General features: G+C 45.8%; 2 protein-coding genes and 1 long non-coding RNA gene across 4 annotated transcripts in view; 2 read left to right on the top strand and 1 right to left on the bottom strand.

The window, feature by feature from the left end:
* LOC109874184 (volume-regulated anion channel subunit LRRC8A-like) overlaps window positions 1-11,897 on the top strand; it is a 54,364-nt gene extending 42,467 nt beyond the window's left edge. Inside the window, exon 3 of the mRNA XM_031809351.1 lies at window positions 10,497-11,897. Coding sequence (XP_031665211.1) covers window positions 10,497-10,556 — 60 coding nt within the window. The 3' untranslated portion in view covers window positions 10,557-11,897. The remainder of the gene's footprint in view (window positions 1-10,496) is intronic.
* On the bottom strand, window positions 10,064-21,134 carry LOC109873536 (myomegalin-like). Its single transcript, XM_031809350.1, has 13 exons — window positions 19,755-21,134; window positions 19,345-19,479; window positions 19,120-19,239; window positions 17,639-17,851; window positions 17,107-17,277; window positions 16,179-16,289; window positions 15,890-16,027; window positions 15,498-15,677; window positions 13,359-13,553; window positions 13,039-13,230; window positions 11,103-11,235; window positions 10,727-10,906; window positions 10,064-10,587 (listed from the first exon to the last, which is right to left on the bottom strand). The coding sequence occupies exons 1-12, from the start codon at window positions 20,847-20,849 to the stop codon at window positions 10,758-10,760; spliced, it is 2,832 nt and encodes a 943-aa protein (XP_031665210.1). The 5' UTR covers window positions 20,850-21,134; the 3' UTR covers window positions 10,064-10,587; window positions 10,727-10,757.
* The window catches only part of LOC116358286 (uncharacterized), a 25,757-nt gene continuing 18,754 nt past the window's right edge, over window positions 15,231-22,233 (top strand). For both annotated transcript variants that reach the window (XR_004206160.1, XR_004206161.1), the window contains exon 1: window positions 15,231-15,632. This is a non-coding gene — a long non-coding RNA (uncharacterized LOC116358286). The remainder of the gene's footprint in view (window positions 15,633-22,233) is intronic.

The following is a 22,233-nucleotide window of genomic DNA, read 5'->3' as shown; positions in this document are numbered from 1 at the left end:
AAAGTTCATGATATAGTTAAAACGTTCTCACATTTTAAGGGAGGCTGAGACAGAAAACTGCTTTTTACTTTCATTACATAATGTACTTGGCTTAGCAACAAAAGGTGCAGGTGCAAAAGGTTGACATGGTACGATGGCATTAGTTAAATAATAGCTCAGCAAGAATGACAAATGGACATGGACAAGGCATGCTCTCTCAGTATTGGAAGGCCCATGGAAGTTCAGATTGTCTTTGTCAAACAATTTCGTTGTTTCTTATAAGCCATACATTTTTGGGTGGTTGACAGGACAATGATACATATTTCAGTCAGCCAACTGAATGAGTTCATAGAGGTTTTTACTGTTTTGTGTTCACTCTGATTGAGGGGTTGGGTTAAATGCGGAAGACATTTCAGTTGAGTCAACTGACTAGGATTCCCCTTTCAATCTAGAACCGCGCTGGCTGGCATTGTAAGGGCCCGAATGTGCTCTATGCTGGCTTTTGTCCAGTCAGGTTTTGGTTCCACTCCATCTTTTTTGATCATTGGATGGTCATATTCATCTCAACCTACACATTGTATGCCGCCCACAGTGGGCGGTACTATAATGTTCTTGTTTAATTTAAATGCAGAATATAACGTGGACCTGTGTCAAAAGTGAAAACAAATAAACCATCTCTGTTTCTTCATCACCATTATGGTTGCCCACTTTGTTTCCAAAATGAGTGAACACTAGCTTTCTAAGTGTAGAAATGACCCTTGTAACAGTGGGAGACTTTAGTCTTCACAACACCACGACAGGTGTTTTACCATTCCCTTTTTACTATTGTGATACATTATTTTATTATTTATTTCCTGTAATGACATGTATGGCAAACAAAAAAACATTTGATTTCAAAAGTTATTCTGTTACCAAACACTATCTGCAAAGTTCTTCCAGTAGATGTTTTTGTAAAATATTCTGTGGAAATTGTTGAAAGTAGTCATTGTGCATAGTTATTTTTATTTATTTTTTACTTTGAAATCAATGTTTTTTATTTGGTATACCTTTTAAAGTGAGAAATCGGAGCCTGAGTAATTCCATTATCATGGAATTGCCCAGATATACACTGCTCAAAAAAATAAAGGGAACACTTAAACAACACAATGTAACTACAAGTCAATCACACTTCTGTGAAATCAAACTGTCCACTTAGGAAGCAATACTGATTGACAATACATTTCACATGCTGTTGTGCAAATGGAATAGACAACAGGTGGAAATTATAGGCAATTAGCAAGACAACCCCAATAAAGGAGTGGTTCTGCAGGTGTCCACAGACCACTTCTCAGTTCCTATGCTTCCTGGCTGATGTTTTGGTACACTTTTGAATGCTGGCGGTGCTTTCACTCTAGTGGTAGCATGAGACAGAGTCTACAACCCACACAAGTGGCTCAGGTAGTGCAGCTCATCCAGGATGGCACATTAATGCGAGCTGTGGCAAGAAGGTTTGCTGTGTCTGTCAGCATAGTGTCCAGAGCATGGAGGCGCTACCAGGAGACAGGCCAGTACATCAGGAGATGTGGAGGAGGCCGTAGGAGGGCAACAACCCAGCAGCAGGACCGCTACCTCAGCCTTTGTGCAAGGAGGAGCACTGCCAGAGCCCTGCAAAATGACCTCCAGCAGGCCACAAATGTGCATGTGTCTGCTCAAAAGGTCAGAAACAAACTCCCATGAGGGTGGTATGAGGGCCCGACGTCCACAGGTAGGGGTTGTGCTTACAGCCCAACACCGTGCAGGATGTTTGGCATTTGCCAGAGAACACCAAGATTGGCAAATTCGCCACTGGCGCCCTGTGCTCTTCACAGATGAGCACATGTGACAGATGTGACAGTCTGAAGACGCCGTGGAGAACGTTCTGCTGCCTGCAACATCCTCCAGCATGACCGGTTTGGTGGTGGGTCAGTCATGGTGTGGGGTGGCATTTCTTTGGGGGGCCGCACAGCCCTCCGTGTGCTCGCCAGAGGTACCGAGATGGGTACCGAGATGAGATCCTCAGACCCCTTGTGAGACCATATGCTGGTGCGGTTGGCCCTGGGTTCCTCCTAATGCAAGACAATGCTAGACCTCATGTGGCTGGAGTGTGTCAGCAGTTCCTGCAAGAGGAAGGCATTGATGCTATGGACTGGCCCGCCCGTTCCCCAGACCTGAATCCAATTGAGTACATCTGGGACATCTCCATCCACCAACGCCACGTTGCACCTCAGACTGTCCAGGAGTTGGCCGATGCTTTAGTCCAGGTCTGGGAGGAGATCCCTCAGGAGTCCATCCGCCACCTCTTCAGGAGCATGCCCAGGCGTTGTAGGGAGGTCATACAGGCACGTGGAGGCCACACACACAACTGAGCCTCATTTTGACTTGTTTTAAGGACATTACATCAAAGTTGGATCAGCCTGTAGTGTGGTTTTCCACTTTAATTTTGAGTGTGACTCCAAATCCAGACCTCCATGGGTTGATAAATTAGATTTCCATTGATAATATTTGTGTAATTTTGTTGTCAGCACATTCAACTATGTAAAGAAAAAAATATTTAATAAGAATATTTCATTCATTCAGATCTAGGATGTGTTATTTTAGTGTTCCCTTTATTTTTTTGAGCAGTGTACATAGTCTCCACTGTCCTTTAGTTATAATTTACATGAATGAGTGACCCCCGGTCTGCTGTCACCTATGTACGTTATCAGCTGCATCTGGTTACTTGTCCCTTGTGAAATTATGGGCAGAACGACAAATTCAACTCCATCTTTCATCAAATCAGATAGCTTATTCATCACATAACCATTTGATGTTGCCAATTATTTTAATGATGTCTTCAAATCAAATGTTGTCACATACGCCACATACAACAGTGAAATGCTTACTTAAAAGCCCTTAACCAACAATGCAGTTAAGAACAATACCTAATTAAAATTAAAAATATATTTTTTTAAATAACAATAGCGAGGCTATACAGAGTCAATGTGTGTGGGCACTGGTTAGTCGAGGTAATTGAGGTAATATGTACATGTATGTAGAGATAAAGTAACTATGCATAGATGAGAGTTGCAGCAGTGTAAAAGGGGGGAGGGTAGCCATTTGATTAGATGTTCAGGAGTCTTATGGCTTGGAGATAAAAGCTGTTTAGAAGCCTCTTGGACCTAGACTTGGAGCTCCGGTACCATTTGCTGTGCGGTAGCAGAAAGAACAGTCTATGAAGTCCTGAACATTTTTAGGGCCTTACTCTGACACCACCTGGTATAGAGGTCCTGGATGGCAGGAATCTTAGCCCCAGTGATGTGCTGGGCCATACGCACTACCCTCTGTAGTGCCTTGCGGCCAAGCAGTTACCATTCCAGGCGGTGATGCAACCCAGCAGGATGCTCTCGATGGTGCAGCTATAGAACCTTTTGAGGATCTGAGGATCCGTGCCAAATCTTTTCAGTCTCCTGAGGGGGAATAGGTTTGTCATGCCTTCTTCACGGCTGTCTTGGTGTGCTTGGACCATGTTATTTTGTTGGTGATGTGGACACCAAGGAACTTCTCAACCTGCTCCACTACAGAATGGGGGCGTGCTCAGCCCTCCTTTTCCTGTAGTCCACAATCATTTCCTTTGTCTTGATCACGTTGAGGGAGATGTTGTCCTTGCACCACATGGTCAGGTCTCTTGTCGGTGATCAGGCCTACCACTGTTGTCATCGGCAAACTTAATGATGGTGTTGGAGTCGTGCCTGGCCGTGCAGTCATGAGTGAACAGGGAGTACAGGAGGGGACTGAGCACACAACCCTGAGGGGCCCCCGTGGTACCGATGGTACTTCATTGGCAAAGTGGGCAAACTTAGGCAGGAAATGCCAACAACGAACAGTGAGCCATTGTACTCAAAACAAATAATTAAAGAAAAGCATTGCAAGTTAGAATTTTGTAAAGTTAGTGTGGGAGAGGTCGAAAAAGTTATTGACCAGTAATGACAAACCTCCTGGCATGGACAACTTCGATGGAAAGCTACTGAGGATGGTAGTTGACTCTATAGCCAGTCCTAGCTGTCATATCTTTAATCTGATATTTAATCTGAAACCAAAGTCATTCCATTACACAAGAGTGGTAAAGCGGCCTTTACTGGTTCTAACAGCAGAATTATCAGCTTGCTGTCTATAGACTAGGGCCAAATGTATTTATTTCAATTGACTTATTTGGTTATATGATCTGTAACTCAGCAAAATCTTTGAATGTTGCGTGTTGCGTTTATATTTTTGTTAAGTATAAATCAAGCTTCTCTTGGTAACAGTAAAGAATCCCCTCCTGGATCAACAGCCTTGCTGTCTAATATTTGTTTTGTGCGTGCAGCACAAACTGTGAGTAGCATATTTCTTTGACACTTTATGAGCTGGGATGTCTACATTTAGATCGTATTCATTATGGGATTTTACATTAACGACAGAGGCTCTCTGCGGTTTGAAAATTGCGCCCCTTGTGTTTAGTGCCAGTAGTACCGAATATCCCGGGATGACACAAGGTTGGTATGACAACCTGGATACCACCCAAGCCTATTACTTAACCAATAAGAGAGGTTCAGTGGTGATCACAATAGCTAGATTAGCTAGACAGAATTATCTCAACTGCAGAGAGCTGACCTTGAGCTGACAAAATTATACAAATTAAATTGTAAATAAACAATCAATTGGGTACATAATCATACAATGAGACTGTAAATAAACAGCCATTCAGATAAAAGAAGATCAGCATAAAAGATTGTATCCTACTACATCGGCTCTGATACTTGTCAGACGTGGCAGGGCTTGCAAACTATCACGGATTATAAAGGGAAAGCCAGCTGAGAGCTGCCCAGTGAATCGAGCCTACCAGACGAGTTAAATGCCTTCTATGCTCACTTCGAGGCAAGCAACACTGAACCATGCGTAAGAGAACCAGCTGTTTTGGACATCTGTATGATCACGCTCTCTGTAGCCGATGTGAGTAAGACCTTTAAACAGATTTACATTCACAAGGCCGCAAGCCCAGACGGATTACCAGGACGTGTACTCAGAGCATGCGCTGAACAGCTGGCAAGTGTCTTCCCTGACATTTTCAATCTCTTTTTGACCGAGTCTTTAATAGCTACATGGATCAAGCTAACCACCATAGTCCCTTTGCCTAAGACCGCCAAGGTAACCTGTCTACATGACTACCGCCCTGTAGTACTCACATCTGTAGCAATTAAATGCTTTGAAAGGACCCCTCTAATTTGCATACCGCCCCAACAGATCCACAGATGATGCAATCTCTATTGCACTCCACATAACTCTTTCCCACTTGGACAAAAGGAACAGCTACGTGAGCATGCTCAGCGTTCAACACCATAGTGCCCTCCAAGCTCATCACTTTTATTTTATTTTGCCTTTATTTTACCAGGTAGGCTAGTTGAGAACAAGTTCTCATTTACACCTGCGACCTGGCCAAGATAAAGCACAGCAGTTCGACACATACAACAACACAGAGTTACACATGGAATAAATCAAATCAAATGCATTTATATAGCCCTTCTTACATCAGCTGATATCTCAAAGTGCTGTACAGAAACACAGCCTAAAACCCCAAACAGCAAGCAATGCAGGTGTAGAAGCACGGTGGCTAGGAAAAACAGGCCAAAACCAAGGAAGAAACCTAGAGAGGAACCAGATAATGAGGGGTGGCCAGTCCTCTTCTGGCTGTGCCGGGGGGAGATTATAACAGAACATGGCCAAGATGTTCAAATGTTCATAAATGACCATTATGGTCAAATAATAATAATCACAGTAGTTGTCGAGGGTGCAACAGGTCAGCACCTCAGGAGTAAATGTCATTTGGCGTTTCATAGCCGATCATTGAGAATATCTCTACCGCTCCTGCTGTCTCTAGAGAGTTGAAAACAGCAGTTCTGGGACAGGTAGCATGTCCGGTGAACAGGTCAGGGTTCCATAGCCGCAGGCAGAACAGTTGAAACTGGAGCAGCGGCACAGCCAGGTGGACTGGAGACAGCAAGGAGTCATCATGCCAGGTAGTCCTGAGGCATGGTCCTAGGTCTCATGTCCTCCGAGAGAGAGAAAAAAAGAGAAAAGAAAGAATTAGAGAGAGCATACTTAAATTCACACAGGACACCGGATAAGTCAGGAGAAATACTCCAGATATAACAGACTGACACTAGCCCCCCGACACATAAACTACTGCAGCATAAATACTGGAGGCTGAGACCGGAGGTGTCAGGAGACACTGTGGCCCCATCCGATGATTCCCCCGGACAGGGCCAAACAGGCAGGAAATAACCCCCCCCAATTTGCCAAAGCACAGCCCCCACACCACTAGAGGGATATCTTCAACCACCAACTTACCATCCTGAGACAAGGCCGAGTATAGCCCACAAAGGTCTCTGCCACGGCACAACTCAAGACCACGTCAGTGACTCAACCCACTCAAGTGATACACCCCTCCTAGGGACGGCATGGAAGAGCACCAGTAAGCCAGTGACTCAGCCCCTGTAATAGGGTTAGAGGCAGAGAATCCCAGTGGAGAGAGGGGAACCGGCCAGGCAGAGACAGCAAGGGCGGTTCCTTGCTCCTGTGCCTTTCCGTTCACCTTCACACTCCTGGGCCAGACTACACTCAATCATAGGACCTACTGAAGAGATGAGTCTTCAGTAAAGACTTAAAGGTTGAGACCGAGTCTGCGTCTCTCACATGGGTAGGCAGACCATTCCATAATGAGCTCTATAGGAGAAAGCCCTGCCTCCAGCTGTTTGCTTAGAAGTTCTTGGGGCAATTAGGAGGCCTGCATCTTGTGACAGTGGCGTACATGTAGGTATGTACGGCAGGACCAAATCGGAAAGATAGGTAGGCGCAAATCCATGTAATGCTTTGTAGGTTAGCAGTAAAACCTTGAAATAAGCCCTTGCCTTAACAGGAAGCCAGTGTGGAAAGGCTAGCACTGGAGTAATTTGATCAATTTTTGGGGTTCTAGTCAGGATTCTAGCAGCCGTATTTAGCACTAACTGAAGTTTATTTAGAGCTTTATCCGGGTAGCCGGAAAGTAGAGCATTGCAGTAGTCTAACCTAGAAGTAACAAAAGCATGGATAAATTTTTCAGCATAATTTCTGGACAGAAAGTTTCTGATTTTTGCAATGTTACGTAGATGGAAAAAAGCTGACCTTGATATGTTAATCAAAAGAGAGATCAGGGTCCAGAGTAACACTGAGGTCCTTCACAGTTTTATTTGAGACGACTGTACAACCATCAAAATTAATTGTAAGATTGAACAGAAGATCTCTTTGTTTCTTGGGACCTAGAACAAGCATCTCTGTTTTGTCCGAGTTTAAAAGTAGAACGTTTTCAGCCATTCACTTCCTCAGGGCTTCACCATGTTTCATTGAAATGTACATCTGTGTGTCATCCGCATAGCAGTGAAAGTTAACATTATGTTTTAGAATGACCTCCCCAAGAGTTTAAATATATAAGGAAAACAATAGCGGTCCTAAAACGGAACCTTGAGGAACAGAGGACAGCGGACAAACCATTCACAGAGACAAATTGATATCTTTCTGACAGATAAGATCTAAACCAGGCCAGAACTTGTCAGTGTATACCAATTTGGGTTTCCAATCTCTCCAAAAGAATGTGGTGATCGATGGTATCAGAAGCAGCACTAAGGTCTAGGAGCACGAGGACAGATGCAGAGCCTCGGTCTGATGCCATTAAAAGGTCATTTACCATCTTCACAAGTGCAGTCTCAGTGCTATGATGGGGTCTAAAACCAAACTGAAGCATTTCGTATACATTGTTTTTCTTCAGGAAGGCAGTGAAAACAAACAGATTTTTCTAAAATTTTAGAGCGGAATGTAAGATTCGATATAGGCTGAAAGTTTTTTACATTTTCTGGGTCAATGTTTGGCTTTTTCAAGAGAGGCTTTATTACTGCCACTTTAAGTGAGTTTGGTACACATCCGGTGGATAGAGAGCCGTTTATTATGTTCAACATAGGGCCAAGCACAGGAAGCAGCCCTTTCAGTAGTTTAGTTGGAATAGGGTTCAGTATGCAGCTTGAAGGTTTAGAGGCCATGATTATTTTCATCATTGTGTCAAGAGATATAGTACTAAAACACAAGTGTCTCTCTTGATCCTAGGTCCTGGCAGAGTTGTGCAGACTCAGTACAGCTGAGCTTTGGAGGAATACACAGATGTAAAGAGGAGTCTGTAATTTGCTTTCTAATGATCATGATCTTTTCCTCAAAAAAGTTAATGAATGTATTACTGCTGAAATGAAAGCCATCGTCTCTTGAGGAATGCTGCTTTTTAGTTTGTTAGGTAGTTAATTAACAGATTTTTGTACTCTGGCGTCCTTGGTAGGCAGAGGGAGTCTGGAAGGGCATCAAGGAATCTTTGGGTTTATAGCACCACTTTTGATGCTCCTTGGTTAGGGTCTGAGCAGATTATTTGTTGCGATTGCAAACATAATAAAATGGTGGTCCGATAGTCCAGAATTATGAGGAAAACATTAAGATCCACAACATTTATTCCATGGGACAAAACTAGGTCCGTAGTATGACTGTGACAGTGAGTAGGTCCAGAGACCTGTTGGACAAAACCCACTGAGTCGATGATGGCTCCGAAAGCCTTTTGGAGTGGGTCTGTGGACTTTTCCATGTGAATATTAAAATCACAAAAAATTAGAATATTATCTGCTATGACTACAAGGTCCGATAGGAATTCAGGGAACTCAGTGAGGACCGCTGTATATGGCCCAGGAGGCTTGTAAACAGTAGCTATAAAAAGTGATTGAGTAGGCTGCATAGATTTCATGACTAGAAGCTCAAAAGATGAAAACGTCGAGGTATTTTTGTAAATTGAAATTCGCTATCGGAAATGTTAGCAACACCTCCGCCTTTGCAGGAAGCACGCGGGATATGGTCACTAGTGTAACCAGGAGGTGAGGCCTCATTTAACACAGTAAATTCATCAGGCTTAAGCCATGTTTCAGTCAGGCCAATCACATCAAGATTATGATCAGTGATTAGTAGTTCTTTGACTATAACTGCCTTTGAAGTGAGGGATCTAACATTAAGTAGCCCATTTTGCGATGTGAGGTATCACAATCTCTTTCAATAATGGCAGGAATGGAGGAGGTCTTTATTCTAGTGAGATTGCTCAGGCGACCACCACCATGTTTAGTTTTGCCCAACCTAGGTCGAGGCACAGACACAGTCTCAATGGGGATAGCTGAGCTGACTACACTGACTGTGCTAGTGGCAGACTCCACTAAGCTGGCAGGCTGGCTTTCAGCCTGCTGCCTGGCCTGCATCCTATTTCATTGTGGAGCTAGAGGAGTTAGAGCCCTGTCTATGTTGGTAGATAAGATGAGAGCTAGGATGGAGTCCGTTACTCCTCAACAGGCCAGGTCTGGTCCTGTTTGGGTGAGTCCCAGAAAGAGAGCAAATCTACAAATGCTATCTTTTGGGAGGGGCAGAAAACAGTTTTCAACCAGCGATTGAGTTGTGAGTCTCTGCTGTAGAGCTCATCACCCCCTAACTGGGAGGGGGCCAGAGACAATTACTCGATGCCGACACAACTTTCTAGCTGATTTACAGGCTGAAGCTATGTTGCGCTTGGTGACCTCTGACTGTTTCATCCTAACATCATTGGTGCCAACGTGGATAACAATATCTCTATACTCTCTACACTCGCCAGTTTTAGCTTTAGCCAGCACCATCTTCAGATTAGCCTTTACGTCTGTAGCCCTGCCCCCTGGTAAACATTGTATGACCGCTGGATGATTCGTTTTAAGTCTAATACTAATGGAGTCGCCAATGACTAGGGTTTTCAATTTGTCAGAGCTAATGGCAGGAAGCTTCGGCGTCTAACCAATGTTGGAGGTCGGCTGTTGGAGGTCCTGACGAACCATGTCCAGCTAAAGCATACGGAGTGAAAAAGTTGAATGAAAAAAAGTTGAGTGAGGGAAAACTAAAAATATAAACGGTAATTAAAAAGTAAAAACCGTAAAGTTGTCAGGTAGCAAAGTAAGGTTGGCAACAAAACGCACAGCAACACGTAAACAAGTCTGCAAGTTGTTTTTCCTTTTTAATTAATTAGTAAACATTTCTAAGAACATAATTCCACTTTGACATTATGGGGGTATTGTGTGTAGGCCGGTAACAGCAAATTAAAACGTGCCCTTAAAGGGTTGAAAAAACAAACGTATTGAAGTAAATGTATTGTCCAAACATGTTCCTTTTACAATTTATAACGAATGCAATACATGGTTTCAACTTTAAAGCCACGCTCAAGAGTAGAACAGGTGGTGATGGATAAGTTCAGTTCAATGTTAGTCAAAGGGATTAACCCTATGACAGCTACCCGTGAACCCAAGTGAACCTAATGAGCCTGTTTGAATGTGTGTATGAGTGTGTGTTGATTAGTAGCAGTGTGTGAAGATGCCACTGGCCGTCCACTCATTTATAATCTTGTCTTTGGTCCCAAGGGTGGTGGTGAGGGAGTCTATACTGACCACCTGGACCTCGATACGCTCCTTCAGCTCTGACAACACTGACTCGATGATCAGCTAGGGACATCTGGAACACAGGAAGACACCAAGGTCAGTTTTGTGTTTTTCCATCTAATGGTTAAATATTAGGATTTGTGGAGGGCAAGATGATTCTAGATCTGTGCCTAAGAATGACGAGCCAACAAAACACCCAAAAAGTGACACACCTTGAATGAGCAGGGGTGTTCGTGTGTTCTTTTAGTTTACTTTGAGGTCATTCTCCCTCTTCAGAGCCTTGTTGAGAGCATCAGTCTTCTGAGCTAGCTCCTTCTTCAGGATGACCAGAGTATTCTTGGCGAGAGGGACCTTCTCCATGTTGTCCTCGTTGTTCTTCTTGGAGAGCTGCGCTACAGAGAGGGACAGAGCAGTTGAGGACAATGTTAGTGGGTTACCTTTCCCAGAGAGACTAAAGAAAGCAATGTTCAACCCAAAGTTTTCCCCCGTTTCCTGAATGCTTTGAAAATGCCTTCGTCCTCAGCTTGAAGTCATTGGTCTCACATTACTGGTGACCTGCCTGTAGCTCAAGAGATATGAGTTTCTCACCTTCCCTCTCCTCCAGCCTCTCCTGCAGAACTTTGATGGTCTGTCTGATCTCCATCACCTGGGGCGGTGCAGGCTCCTTCTGCCCTAACTCAGCCAGGAACTGGTCTCTCTCCTGCCCACGCTCCAGAAGTTTCTTGAAGAGGAAATCAAATGTTTAACACACTGGAGCTCTCTTGTTCATAACCTTGCAATTGAATAACCTTGCAATTATCTTTATTCAACGTTATTCTACGAGGAGCAATTATTGCAAGGGAGATCAGGGATGATGTGTGCAGGCCAATGACGTGCGCAGACTTTTGTTCTAGCCCAGCATTAACACACACATTTTTTTATTTTTTTTATTTCACCTTTATTTCACCTTTATTTAACCAGGTAGGCTAGTTGAGAACAAGTTCTCATTTACAACTGCGACCTGGCCAAGATAAAGCATAGCAGTGTGAACGGACAACAACACAGAGTTACACATGGAGTAAACAATAAACAAGTCAATAACACAGTCGAAAAGAAGAAGAAGAAAAAAGAGAGTCTATATACATTGTGTGCAAAAGGCATGAGGGGGTAGGCGGATAATTACAGTTTAGCAGATTATGGGTATGGGGATGTGGTAGGTAAATTGGGTGGGCTATTTACCGATGGACTATGTACAGCTGCAGCGATTGGTTAGCTGCTCAGATAGCAGATGTTTAAAGTTGGTGAGGGAGAAAAAAGTCTACAACTTGAACGAATTTTGCAATTCGTTCCAGTCCCAGGCAGCAGAGAACTGGAAGGAAAGGCGGCCAAATGAGGTGTTGTCTTTAGGGATGATCAGTGAGATACACCTGCTGGAGTGCGTAAAACGGGTGGGTGTTGCCATCGTGACCAGTGAACTGAGATAAGGCGGAGCTTTACCTAGCATGGACTTGTAGATGACCTGGAGCCAGTGGGTCTGGCGACGAATATGTAGCAAGGGCCAGCCGACTAGAGCATACAGGTCGCAGTGGTGGGTGGTATAAGGTGCTTTAGTAACAAAACGTATGGCACTGTGATAAACTGCATCCAGTTTGCTGAGTAGAGTATTGGAAGCTATTTTGTAGATGACATCGCCGAAGTCGAGGATCAGTAGGATAGTCAGTTTTACTAGGGTAAGTTTGGCGGCGTGAGTGAAGGAGGCGTTGTTGCGAATAGAATGCCGACTCTAGATTTGATTTTAGATTGGAGATGTTTGATATGAGTCTGGAAGGAGAGTTTACAGTCTAGCCAGACACCTAGGTACTTATAGATGTCCATATATTCTAGGTTGGAACCGCGGGTGCAGGCAGCGAATGGTTGAAAAGCATGAATTTGGTTTTACTAGCGTTTAAGAGCAGTCGTCTGCGTAGAGGTGGATCAGGGAATCGCCCGCAGCAAGAGCAACATCATTGATATATACAGAGAAAAGAGTCGACCCAAGAATTGAACCCTGTGGCACCCCCATAGAGACTGCCCTCCGATTTGACACACTGAACTCTGTCTGCAAAGTAGTTGGTGAACCAGGCAAGGCAGTCATTAGAAAAACCGAGGCTACTGAGTCTGCCGATAAGAATATGGTGATTGACAGAGTAGAAAGCCTTAGCCTGGTCGATGAAGACGGCTGCACAGTACTGCCTTTTATCGATGGAGGTTATGATATCGTTTAGTACCTTGAGCGTGGCTGAGGTGCACCAGTGACCGGCTCGGAAACCAGATTGCACAGCGGAGAAGGTACGGTGGGATTCAAGATAATACATAATAATAATAACCAAAGTGTCTTCCATTTTTACTGCGTATGAGTTGGGCAGGAGCAAAATCCTACACATAGTGAAGCCAGCACCCATCTAAATCCTAAACTCTTAAAAATGACCCCCACACTTTACAAAATAGTAATTTTTTTACAATGCATCTAACCAAATAACTGAGTAGCGCTTTCGGTCCCACTTACGTTGATGATGGAGTCCTTCTCCGTCAGCAGGGCCCTGAGCTCGGCAGTCTCCAGGTAACCCTCCTGTGTTGCCTCAGAACTCTGTTTCTCTGCCAAGGCCAGCTGCTGCTGCCGGACAAACAGCTGTCGCTTCAGCTCCTGGATCTCCTGGGTGCGCTCAGACAGTGTGCGGTTATAGTGCTCCGCTGACTCCTGGTAAGACAACACAGACATGAGAGATCATAAAACTACACCTCCTGTAAAAATGACATGTTATTGGGTGTAGATGAATGTGTCTGAGACAGATTGGAGGATATGAACGTGTGTGTGTGTGTGTATACATTGAGCAGCTGGTCGTTGCTGCTGATGGTGGACAGCAAGCCCTCCACAGTGCTCCTGTTGTTCTCCACCAGCCTCTCCCGGGCCTTGACTGCCTCTGCCAGCATGGCCTCTGTCACCTTTAACCTCTGACCCATCTGCTCTGCAAGGTCACAGGCCTGAGACTGGGACTGACTAAGCAAGGCATTCGCCATCTCCTACACACAGAGAGGGCGATGGAGAGACACGGAGAGAAAGAATGAGTTGAATATATATTTTTGTTCAACCTTTATTTATCCAGCTTTGTCCATTGGAGAAAAACATTTCTAAGATGGCAGTATATTATTACTGTATGACTGTGTCGAGTGAGTGACAAGATATAAATCTGTCGTTCTGCCCCTGAACAGGCAGTTAACCCACTGTTCCTAGGCTGTCATTGAAAATAAGAATTTGTTCTTAACTGACTTGCCTAGTTAAATAAAGGTAAAATAAATAATACAAAAATTCAAGGGTTTCTCTTTATTTTCACTATTTTCTACATTGTAGAATAATAGTGAAGACATCAAAACTATGAAATAACACATATGGAATCATGTAGTAACCCCATAAAATTGAGATTCTTCAAAGTAGCCACCCTTTGCCTTGATGACAGCTTTGCACACTCTTGGCATTCTCTCAACCAGCTTCACCTGGAATGCTTTTCCAACAGTCTAGAAGGAGTTCCTACATATGCTTAACACTTGTTGCCTGATTTTCCTTCACTCTGTGGTCCAACTCATCCCAAACCATCTCAATTGGGTTGAGGTCGGATGATTGTGGAGGCCAGGTCATCTGATGCAGCACTCCATCACTCTCCTTCTTGGTCAAATAGCCCTTACACAGCCTGGAGGTGTTTTGGGTCATTGACCTGTTGAAAAACAAATGATACTAACACTAAGCGCAAACCAGATGGGATTGGGTATCACTACAGAATGCTATGGTAGCCATGCTGGTTAAGTGTGCCTTGAATTCTAAATAAATCACAGACAGTGTCACCAGCAAAGCACCCCCACGCCATCACACCTCTTTCCTCATGCTTCACGGTGGGAACCACACATGTAGAGATCCTCCATTCACCTCCTCTGCATCTCACAACGACACGGTGGTTGGAACCAAAAATCACAAATTTGGACTCATCAGACCAAAGGACAGATTTCTACCAGTCTAATGTCCATTGCTCGTGTTTCTTGGCCCATGCAAGTCTCTTCCTCTTATTCGTGTCCTTTAGTAGTGGTTTCATTGCATCAATTTGACCATGAAGGCCTGATTCACGCAGTCTCCTCTGAACAGTTGATGTGGAGATGTGTCTGTTACTTGAGCTCTGAAGCATTAATTTGGGCTGAAATATCTGAGGTGCAGTTAACTCCAATGAACGTATCATCTGAAGCAGAGGTAACTCTGGGTCTTCCTTTCCTGTGGCGGTCCTCATGAGAGCCAGTTTCATCATAGCGCTTGGTGGTTCTTGCGACTGCACTTGAAGAAACTTTCAATGTTCTTGACATTTTCAGGATTGACTGACTTTCATGTCTTAAAGTAATGATGGACTGCTGTTTCTCTTTGCTTATTTGAGCTGTTCTTGCCATAATATGGACTTGGTCTTTTACCAAATAGGGCTATCTTCTGTATACCAACCCTACCTTGTCACAACACAACTGATTGGCTCAAACACATTAAGAAGGAAAGAAATTAACAATGCACATCTGTTCATTGAAATGCATTCCAGGTGACTACCTCATGAAGCTGGTTGAGAGAATGCCAAGAGTGTACAAAGCTGTCATCGAGGCAAAGGGAGAATACTTTGAAGAATCTCAAATATAAAATATATTTTGATTTGTTTAACACTTTTTTGGCTACTACATGATTCCATATGTGTTATGTCATAGTTTTGATGTCTTCACTATTGTTCTACAACGTAAACATTTGTCAAAATAAAGAGAGAACTTTTGACGGGTACTGTGTGTCTACGGGTGTATGTACGTACTGTATGTGTATGTGTCTATGTGTGAATGAATGAATGAATGAGTGGGTAGGTGGGTGGGTGAGTGAGTGGGTGAATGAGTGGGTGGATGGGTGAGTGAGTGCATGCATTAGCATGTTTCTTAGTGCGTGTCTCAGCAGCCTACCTCCATGTCCTTGGTCTTGCACTCCAGGCAGAGCTGCAGCTGGCTAATGATGGCATCCTTCTCCTTGCAGGCCCAGTTCAGGTTGTCCTCCACGTCCTGCTTGGCCTGCTGCAGGTTTTTCAGCATGTTCATAAGGTACTGTAGCTCCATGTCCTTCTCCTTTATCAACGTGTCAAAACTCTGGAGTTCGGGAGAGAGAATATGTGTTAGTCCAAGAGGTGTGAAAAATAGTGCCGTCTGAGACTTCATTGAACATGCTTTTTACCCCAGGAGTAAGGCAAGGTGTAGCTATCACCATCAAATCCTCTCAGATCTCCACAAGTGTCTAGGGATTGCAAGCAGTGTGAGCACTGAGCAGTCAAGGTAGTGTGAACAGCACTAGTGGTCCCTACATTGATGGTGTCCTCATTGTAAGACAGCAGTTTGTTGAGTCTCTCCAGGTCCCTCGCCTTCTCCCTGAGTGACAGGTGCAGCTGGTGGATCTCGTTGTCTTTCTCTTCTAGAGCCGCAAACTTATCATCCAGCGCTTCCTGTAGAGGAGCAATACAACAGGCTGATAATGAAGACTGTAGATGCTTACAACATTCTTTGTCAGCTGAGACAGATCTAGAACACGAGAGAAAGTGTGTGTGTGAGTGAGTGAAATATTTTATTTTAAAAATACATTGATAGAAAGCACACCTCCAGAGCCTTCTCTTTCTGTTTCAGTTGTTCTCGTAGCTTCGACAGCATGGTGTCGTTTCCCCCAGGACTTCTGCTCTGTTCCATGTCTCTCGTTATGTTCATGTACTCCTGAGAGGAAGAGAGAGAATAGACAGAGAGAGGAGGTAGAGAAAGTGAGAGAAAATAGTGTGAAAGTTAGACAAGGAACAAGATAGAATAGAGACAGAAAAAAAAGAACCCGTCCCCGTGCCAGCACCAGTCCCCGTGCCAGAACCAGTCCCCGTGCCAGAACCAGTCCCCGTGCCAGCACCAGTCCCCGTGCCAGAACCATTTCCCGTGCCAGAACCAGTTCCCGTGCCAGAACCAGTTCCCGTGCCAGCACCAGTCCCTGTGCCAGAACCAGTCCCCGTGCCAGCACCAGTCACCGTGCCAGAACCAGTCCCCGTGCCAGAACCAGTCCCCGTGCCAGCACCAGTCACCGTGCCAGAACCAGTCCCCGTGCCAGAACCAGTTCCCGTGCCAGCACCAGTCCCAGTCCCCGTGCCAGAACCAGTCCCCGTGCCAGAACCAGTTCCCGTGCCAGAACCAGTCCCCGTGCCAGAACCAGTTCCCGTGCCAGCACCAGTCCCAGTCCCCGTGCCAGAACCAGTCCCCGTGCCAGAACCAGTTCCCGTGCCAGCAACAGTTTCCGTGCTAGCACCAGGTCCCGTGCCAGAATCAGTTCCCGTGCTAGCACCAGTTCCCGTGCCAGAACCAGTTCCCGTGCTAGCACATCGCCTTTACCTAGTTTCACCCATAGAAACTATAGAATTGGCCTCTCCAAATGGTCAGGGTTAGAGGCTCTAAACCCCTTCTATAGATTATATTTCTATGGTTTCACCTAGTTTCTCTAGTTCTTAGACTATCCATTTCTTCTTCACTGCCCTCCTGCATTATATCTCTCTACCTGCAGCTGCTGCTCCTTGTCGGTCAGGCAAGTGGTGAGGCGCTGGATGGTGACCTCATGGCCCTGCAGCCTCCTCTTGGTCTGCTCCAGCAGCTCCTGGTACTGCTGCTTCAGGCTGCTCTCCCTCTCGCCCAGCTCCCCGGTCAGTTTCTTCAGCTGGTTCTGCACCTCCTGGGGGTTAGAACAATGCCACTGAGTGGTTGCATTGAAAATACGTATTTTCAACGGCTTTTCAACCAAAACCACATACAGTATTTTCAACGTCTTGTGCTCATAAGGTACATTGATTACAGGTAGGGTCAGGAGTTTTCTTTCCTGGTCGGGTCACGTGGTTAGCAAAAGCACTGAAAATAAGTCACCCTCATATTTTGGGCAAAGGGCTTTGGGTAATACACTCTGCATTATATTACATAAAACCATGTAGTTATGTGGTAAAAAAAAAACTTTAAAAAACAGCAGACCTGCTGCCAGCTTGCCGTTATCAAAGTTTTCCCTCACAATGACAGAATAGAAATTCCTCCCGTGGGCTTACATTGAGGGCCTTGTCGACCTTCTGCTGCTGCAACTCCTCCAGCTCCTGGTCCAGCTGCTCCTTGGCCTGCTGCAGGTCGGACAGCTCCTGCTTCTGCCTACCCAGGGAGCGCTGCAGCTTCTGGGCCTCCAGCAGCTTGGTTTGGTGCTCCCCTTGGAGCTGGGCCAGCTCCTCCTGCTTCTCCATCAAAAGGTTCTGGTGCTCCTCCACACCCTAGGGGAAAGCATGAAATTAGGATACAGTTAGAGAAGCAGGAGACCTCTTTTTTGTCTTTTTAGTGTGTGGTGTACATGTTGAGTCTGCATTTGTGACCTTTTGTAAACACGCATATACTGTACACACATTCAGTCCCCCCAGGACTTCAGGGGGATTTTATGTGATATTTGTAGACAAAAATGTTTGATTCTGCTGTGACAATTCTGACATTTTGCATGGCAATATGCAGGGATTTTTTCCAATTTGTCCCGAAAATGCGCTGACAAGGGAAAAAGTTAGATTGGGTCTTGATTGAACCATATGAGGTAAATGTGCATTGGCTGGTTGAAATTGCTCTTTTTGAACTATGGTGATGTGTCAGTTTTATATGTAATATTGAGCTGATTTAAATGTTTTATGTGGTAACATTGCAGTGATTGGTCAAATTTGTAATCCCTTTGCAAAATATGGGGAGAATTGTTAATTTTGCAAAAAGGTTTTGATCACGGAATCCTGGAGGGACAGCACATTGGCATTACAGCAGAGTAGCAGAGTTACAATGCCTTTATAGGTGTTTAGCTAATGACATCATATGACATAGCAATCCCGACTGACGTGGCACACAGCCATTGGTTGATGAGTTTAGTGCGACTGCAATGTATTGAGCCTGGAACGGGACCAATGCTAAGTGTCTGGTCTGACGTCTTGCCTGGTATTTGTGGAGTTGGGCTTTGTGCGCCGTCTCCCTGGCTTTGACTAAAACCTCGTCCCTGTCCTCAATCTCATGGTACAGCTCTTCAATCTGGAACACACAGACAGACAGACAGACAGACAGACAGACAGACAGACAGACAGACAGACAGACAGACAGACAGACAGACAGACAGACAGACAGACAGACAGACAGACAGACAGACAGACAGACAGACAGACAGACAGACAGACAGACCAGACCAGACCAGACCAGACCAGACCAGACCAGACCAGACCAGACCAGACCAGACCAGACCAGACCAGACCAGACCAGACCAGACCAGACCAGACCAGACCAGACCAGACCAGACCAGACCAGACCGGTTAGTGTGATGATGTTACATAAGCCCTCAGTCTGCGTAACACAGATGGCATAGCGTATGGGGAGAAACTATAATGGTCAACATTCTGTCATACATTGGTATATTTACAACAGTATATTATCATTTCACACGATCAAATCGTGTTGTCATGGTCAACACTCATTGGAGAAAGAAAAGCAGTTGAAAAAGCAATATACAAATCAACCTTACCTCTTTTTCTTTCTCCTTGAGCAGCAGAGTGAGTCCCTGGATGGTTTTGTCTTGTTTCAGAGTGTTCTTTTTCTCAGAGGTGAGCTCGTTCTCAGTGTTCTCCAGTTTACCAGACAGCACCTATTAAATCACACCAGGAGTCAGGGACCTTAAGTAGCCAGAACAGTAGATGAATCTGCCTCTAACATGTTAGATTGGTCATTTTCTCTTTCCACCTCAATCTACCTTGTTGTTGTTCTGGGTGTCCTCCAGGGTCTTGGAGAGGTTCTGGTTGGCTGCTCTGAACTGGTTCATCTCCTCACTCAGCTGCCTGTGGGCTGTCTTCAGTCTGCTCACTTCACTCTGATGCTCAGTGAAACCCTGGAAAAGTAAAGCATAAGATTCAGGAATATTCATCAACAAGGAGGGATGAGTTGGCTAACAAAGGACAAAAGGACAGTGCGTTAACAGAGGGATTATTTATATCATTGTGTCCAATACTAGGACACATGGGCACAGAACAGCTTTGAATCCCATTTAGTTTTTGATCTTTAATCATTCAAAACAATGCGCAGCATTCAGTCTAGTTTAACCAGGCTACATTTCCAGGGCCTTTAGATTCTCTACAGAGTAAGGGTCTGGGTTGACTGGACTACCTCGACTCTGAGCGGCATGTAATCATCATTAAACTCCTCAGTGAGGTCCTGGAGGGACCTCCACTCTGCCTCCCTCAGTCTGTGCCAGGCCCAAGGGGTGAGGCTGCGTCTTGGGGGGAGTGGCTGTCCGTCGCAGGGCCTCCTACGCAGTATGGGGATGCGGCTTCCGGGGGCACCTGGCACTGGTAGTCTGGGGATGGAGCGCAGCAGCTGCAGCAGGTCAGAGATGATGGAAGGCTGGGCTCTCTGGGGTGTGGTAGTGCTGGTAGCTGGGCCAACTGAGGACGAACGCTCCCTCAATGGTATCTTCGACTCTCTGTGCTGTCTCTGTGGCAGGGGGCACAGGGGTTCTGTTTGTTGAGGGGGGTCAAGATTGATGGACTGGAGCGAGGCTGAGCGGAGCCTGGGGCCGGGAGAGGTGAGAGTACCCTTGCGGTAGACCAGGTCCAGGTAGATCAGGCTCCTGGAGCGGAGCCGTGATGACTGTAGCCAGGGGTTCTTCACCTGGCACACCGGGCAAAGATCTGTCCCTGCTTGCACCCTCCTGGGGACTGAGCTTGACCGACCTGTGACTCCCCCTGGACCACTCGGTCCACCCAGGAGGTCCATACTCACAGAGCGCCTCCCCCGACCATCCCTCTCCCCCGCGCCTTCCTTGGTCTGCCCCTCTGACGTACACTGCCCTCCCCCGTAATCCTCTGGGCTTCCCCCACCTTCAGAGGACCTCCAGAGGGGGACCTTAACATTGTTCTCTTCCCCCACATCAGGCCTCTTAGGCAAGGGGTTATGGCGTCCGTAGACATGGGCCACACACTCCTTCAGGTGCTCCCTCTCCTGCTGCAGCTGCTGCACCAGAGTGGCGTGCTCCTCCTGCAGCCTGCCTATCTGCACATCGCACTGCACCACGCGCTCCAGTGTGAACACACACTTGCCGCACAGGAACTCTGAGGCCTGGCCGTCAGGGTCGCGGTCGACCTGGCGCCCCAGCACGTGGGACAGGATGACCTGGAGCTGGCGCTTGCCCAACGGGTTGAAGATCCAGCGGCACTGGCTGCCAATGAGGCGCACGCCGCAAACTCGGCACGGGTCCTTCATGGTGATGACAAGAGATCACAGTTCAGTACAGTTCAGACACACTCAGATAGGCTCCTTGTATAAATGCTCCGATGTCCCACAGTCGTCAGCTTGCCAGTCATGGCACACAGAAAATGCTCTCTATCCATCTCTGTGTCAGTGACAGCGCAGTAAGCTCACAGTTTAGTCCAACACAAATAGTCTACTACAGACCCTAAATAACACTCCGCTGTCCCATGGTCGTCTGCCTGCCAATCATGGAACACAGCCTACTCTCCCTCTCTCTCTGAATGAAGAGGAGAGACTGATAGAGCTCTTCCTGGTAAGATCAGCGTAAGCGTCAAGAAATCTGTCCCTGCTACCTATCCCCTAATCCCTCGTCCACTGCCCCACACATTCAATCAGACTAAATCCCCTGGATGAGACCCGCTGTGATCTCCTGTGTTACGGCTGGCTGCTGTCCTCGTAATCCTGCCCCGTCAGACCCCTGGCCTGTCTACCTAGCCTAGCTGCACTCACAAGGACAACAGGCTCTGGGTTGGCCCTAGGTCTATACAGGTGAAGACTGACTTTGACTGGGGGTGGGTTAAGGTGTGGTAGTAGCTGGTACCCTTATCCTTGGCTGTCCTCCTGTAAATCTGATTTATCTCTTTTGAGATTAAGAGATGGCCTCACCTGGTCCTCAGTCCTCTGTGCCACCACCTGCCTCACCTCAGAAAACATGATAGGACCACAGTGATATACTGCCTGACAACTTAGACCTCAATGTGTGTCCCTCTCGGACACTTTCAAACACACACACAAAATCTTCAACAATCCACCTGTGGCCTGGCCTCCTTTACCCACTTAAACCATCTAATCTAATCTGACAGGCAGCCCAGACAGAAAACAACAGGGGTTATATTTTTTTATATAAAGTTCATCTATGAATAACCCTGTGAGGACAACTCTCGCTTGCCGGGTGCTACTGCTGTATTAACCTAATAGCCTAGGCAAAGAGTGTGGAGCAAACATGGGCACTGCCAGAGACAGACTTACAGATAGCGTCCACTCCTACTCTCTTCTGATTTGCTCTGCTCCCAATCACACCCCAGAAACAGACACACTCAACTAGAGTGGGCCTCTGTGACATATAGGCTCGGGCAGAGAGGCCCACTCACTCATTTGTAATAATTTCTGTAGTTGTGAAATAGATCACCTCCCTTCATAATAAATAACTCAACATACAGTACATGGAAAAGTCATTGTTCTTTTGACTGGGCCCTAAGTGTTTTCAGTGCTGCCTATCACCCCTTTGACTTAAATATCTTTAGCCTGACTTAAACATCTTTACTGTCATTAAACCACATTTAGGCAGTGAAAACACACAGCTGTTTCAGAGGACATGGAGGAAGCTTTCCATGTT

Source organism: Oncorhynchus kisutch, linkage group LG29, assembly GCF_002021735.2.
Source record: "Oncorhynchus kisutch isolate 150728-3 linkage group LG29, Okis_V2, whole genome shotgun sequence".
NCBI classification, from domain to species: Eukaryota; Metazoa; Chordata; class Actinopteri; order Salmoniformes; family Salmonidae; genus Oncorhynchus; species Oncorhynchus kisutch.
This window is presented reverse-complemented; position numbering and strand designations above follow the sequence as displayed.

What these genes read in the sequence shown, in the direction of transcription:
- LOC109873536 (XM_031809350.1), bottom strand. Translation starts at nt 20,849, where the DNA reads ATGAAGGACCCGTGCCGAGTTTGCGGCGTGCGCCTCATTGGCAGCCAG. An exon ending in AGGTCGACAAGGCCCTCAAT is followed by an intron (nt 17,278 to 17,638) that starts GTAAGCCCACGG and finishes TCTAACCCCCAG; the next exon opens with GAGGTGCAGAACCAGCTGAA. An exon ending in AGAAGGACTCCATCATCAAC is followed by an intron (nt 11,236 to 13,038) that starts GTAAGTGGGACC and finishes TTCCTCTTCAAG; the next exon opens with AAACTTCTGGAGCGTGGGCA.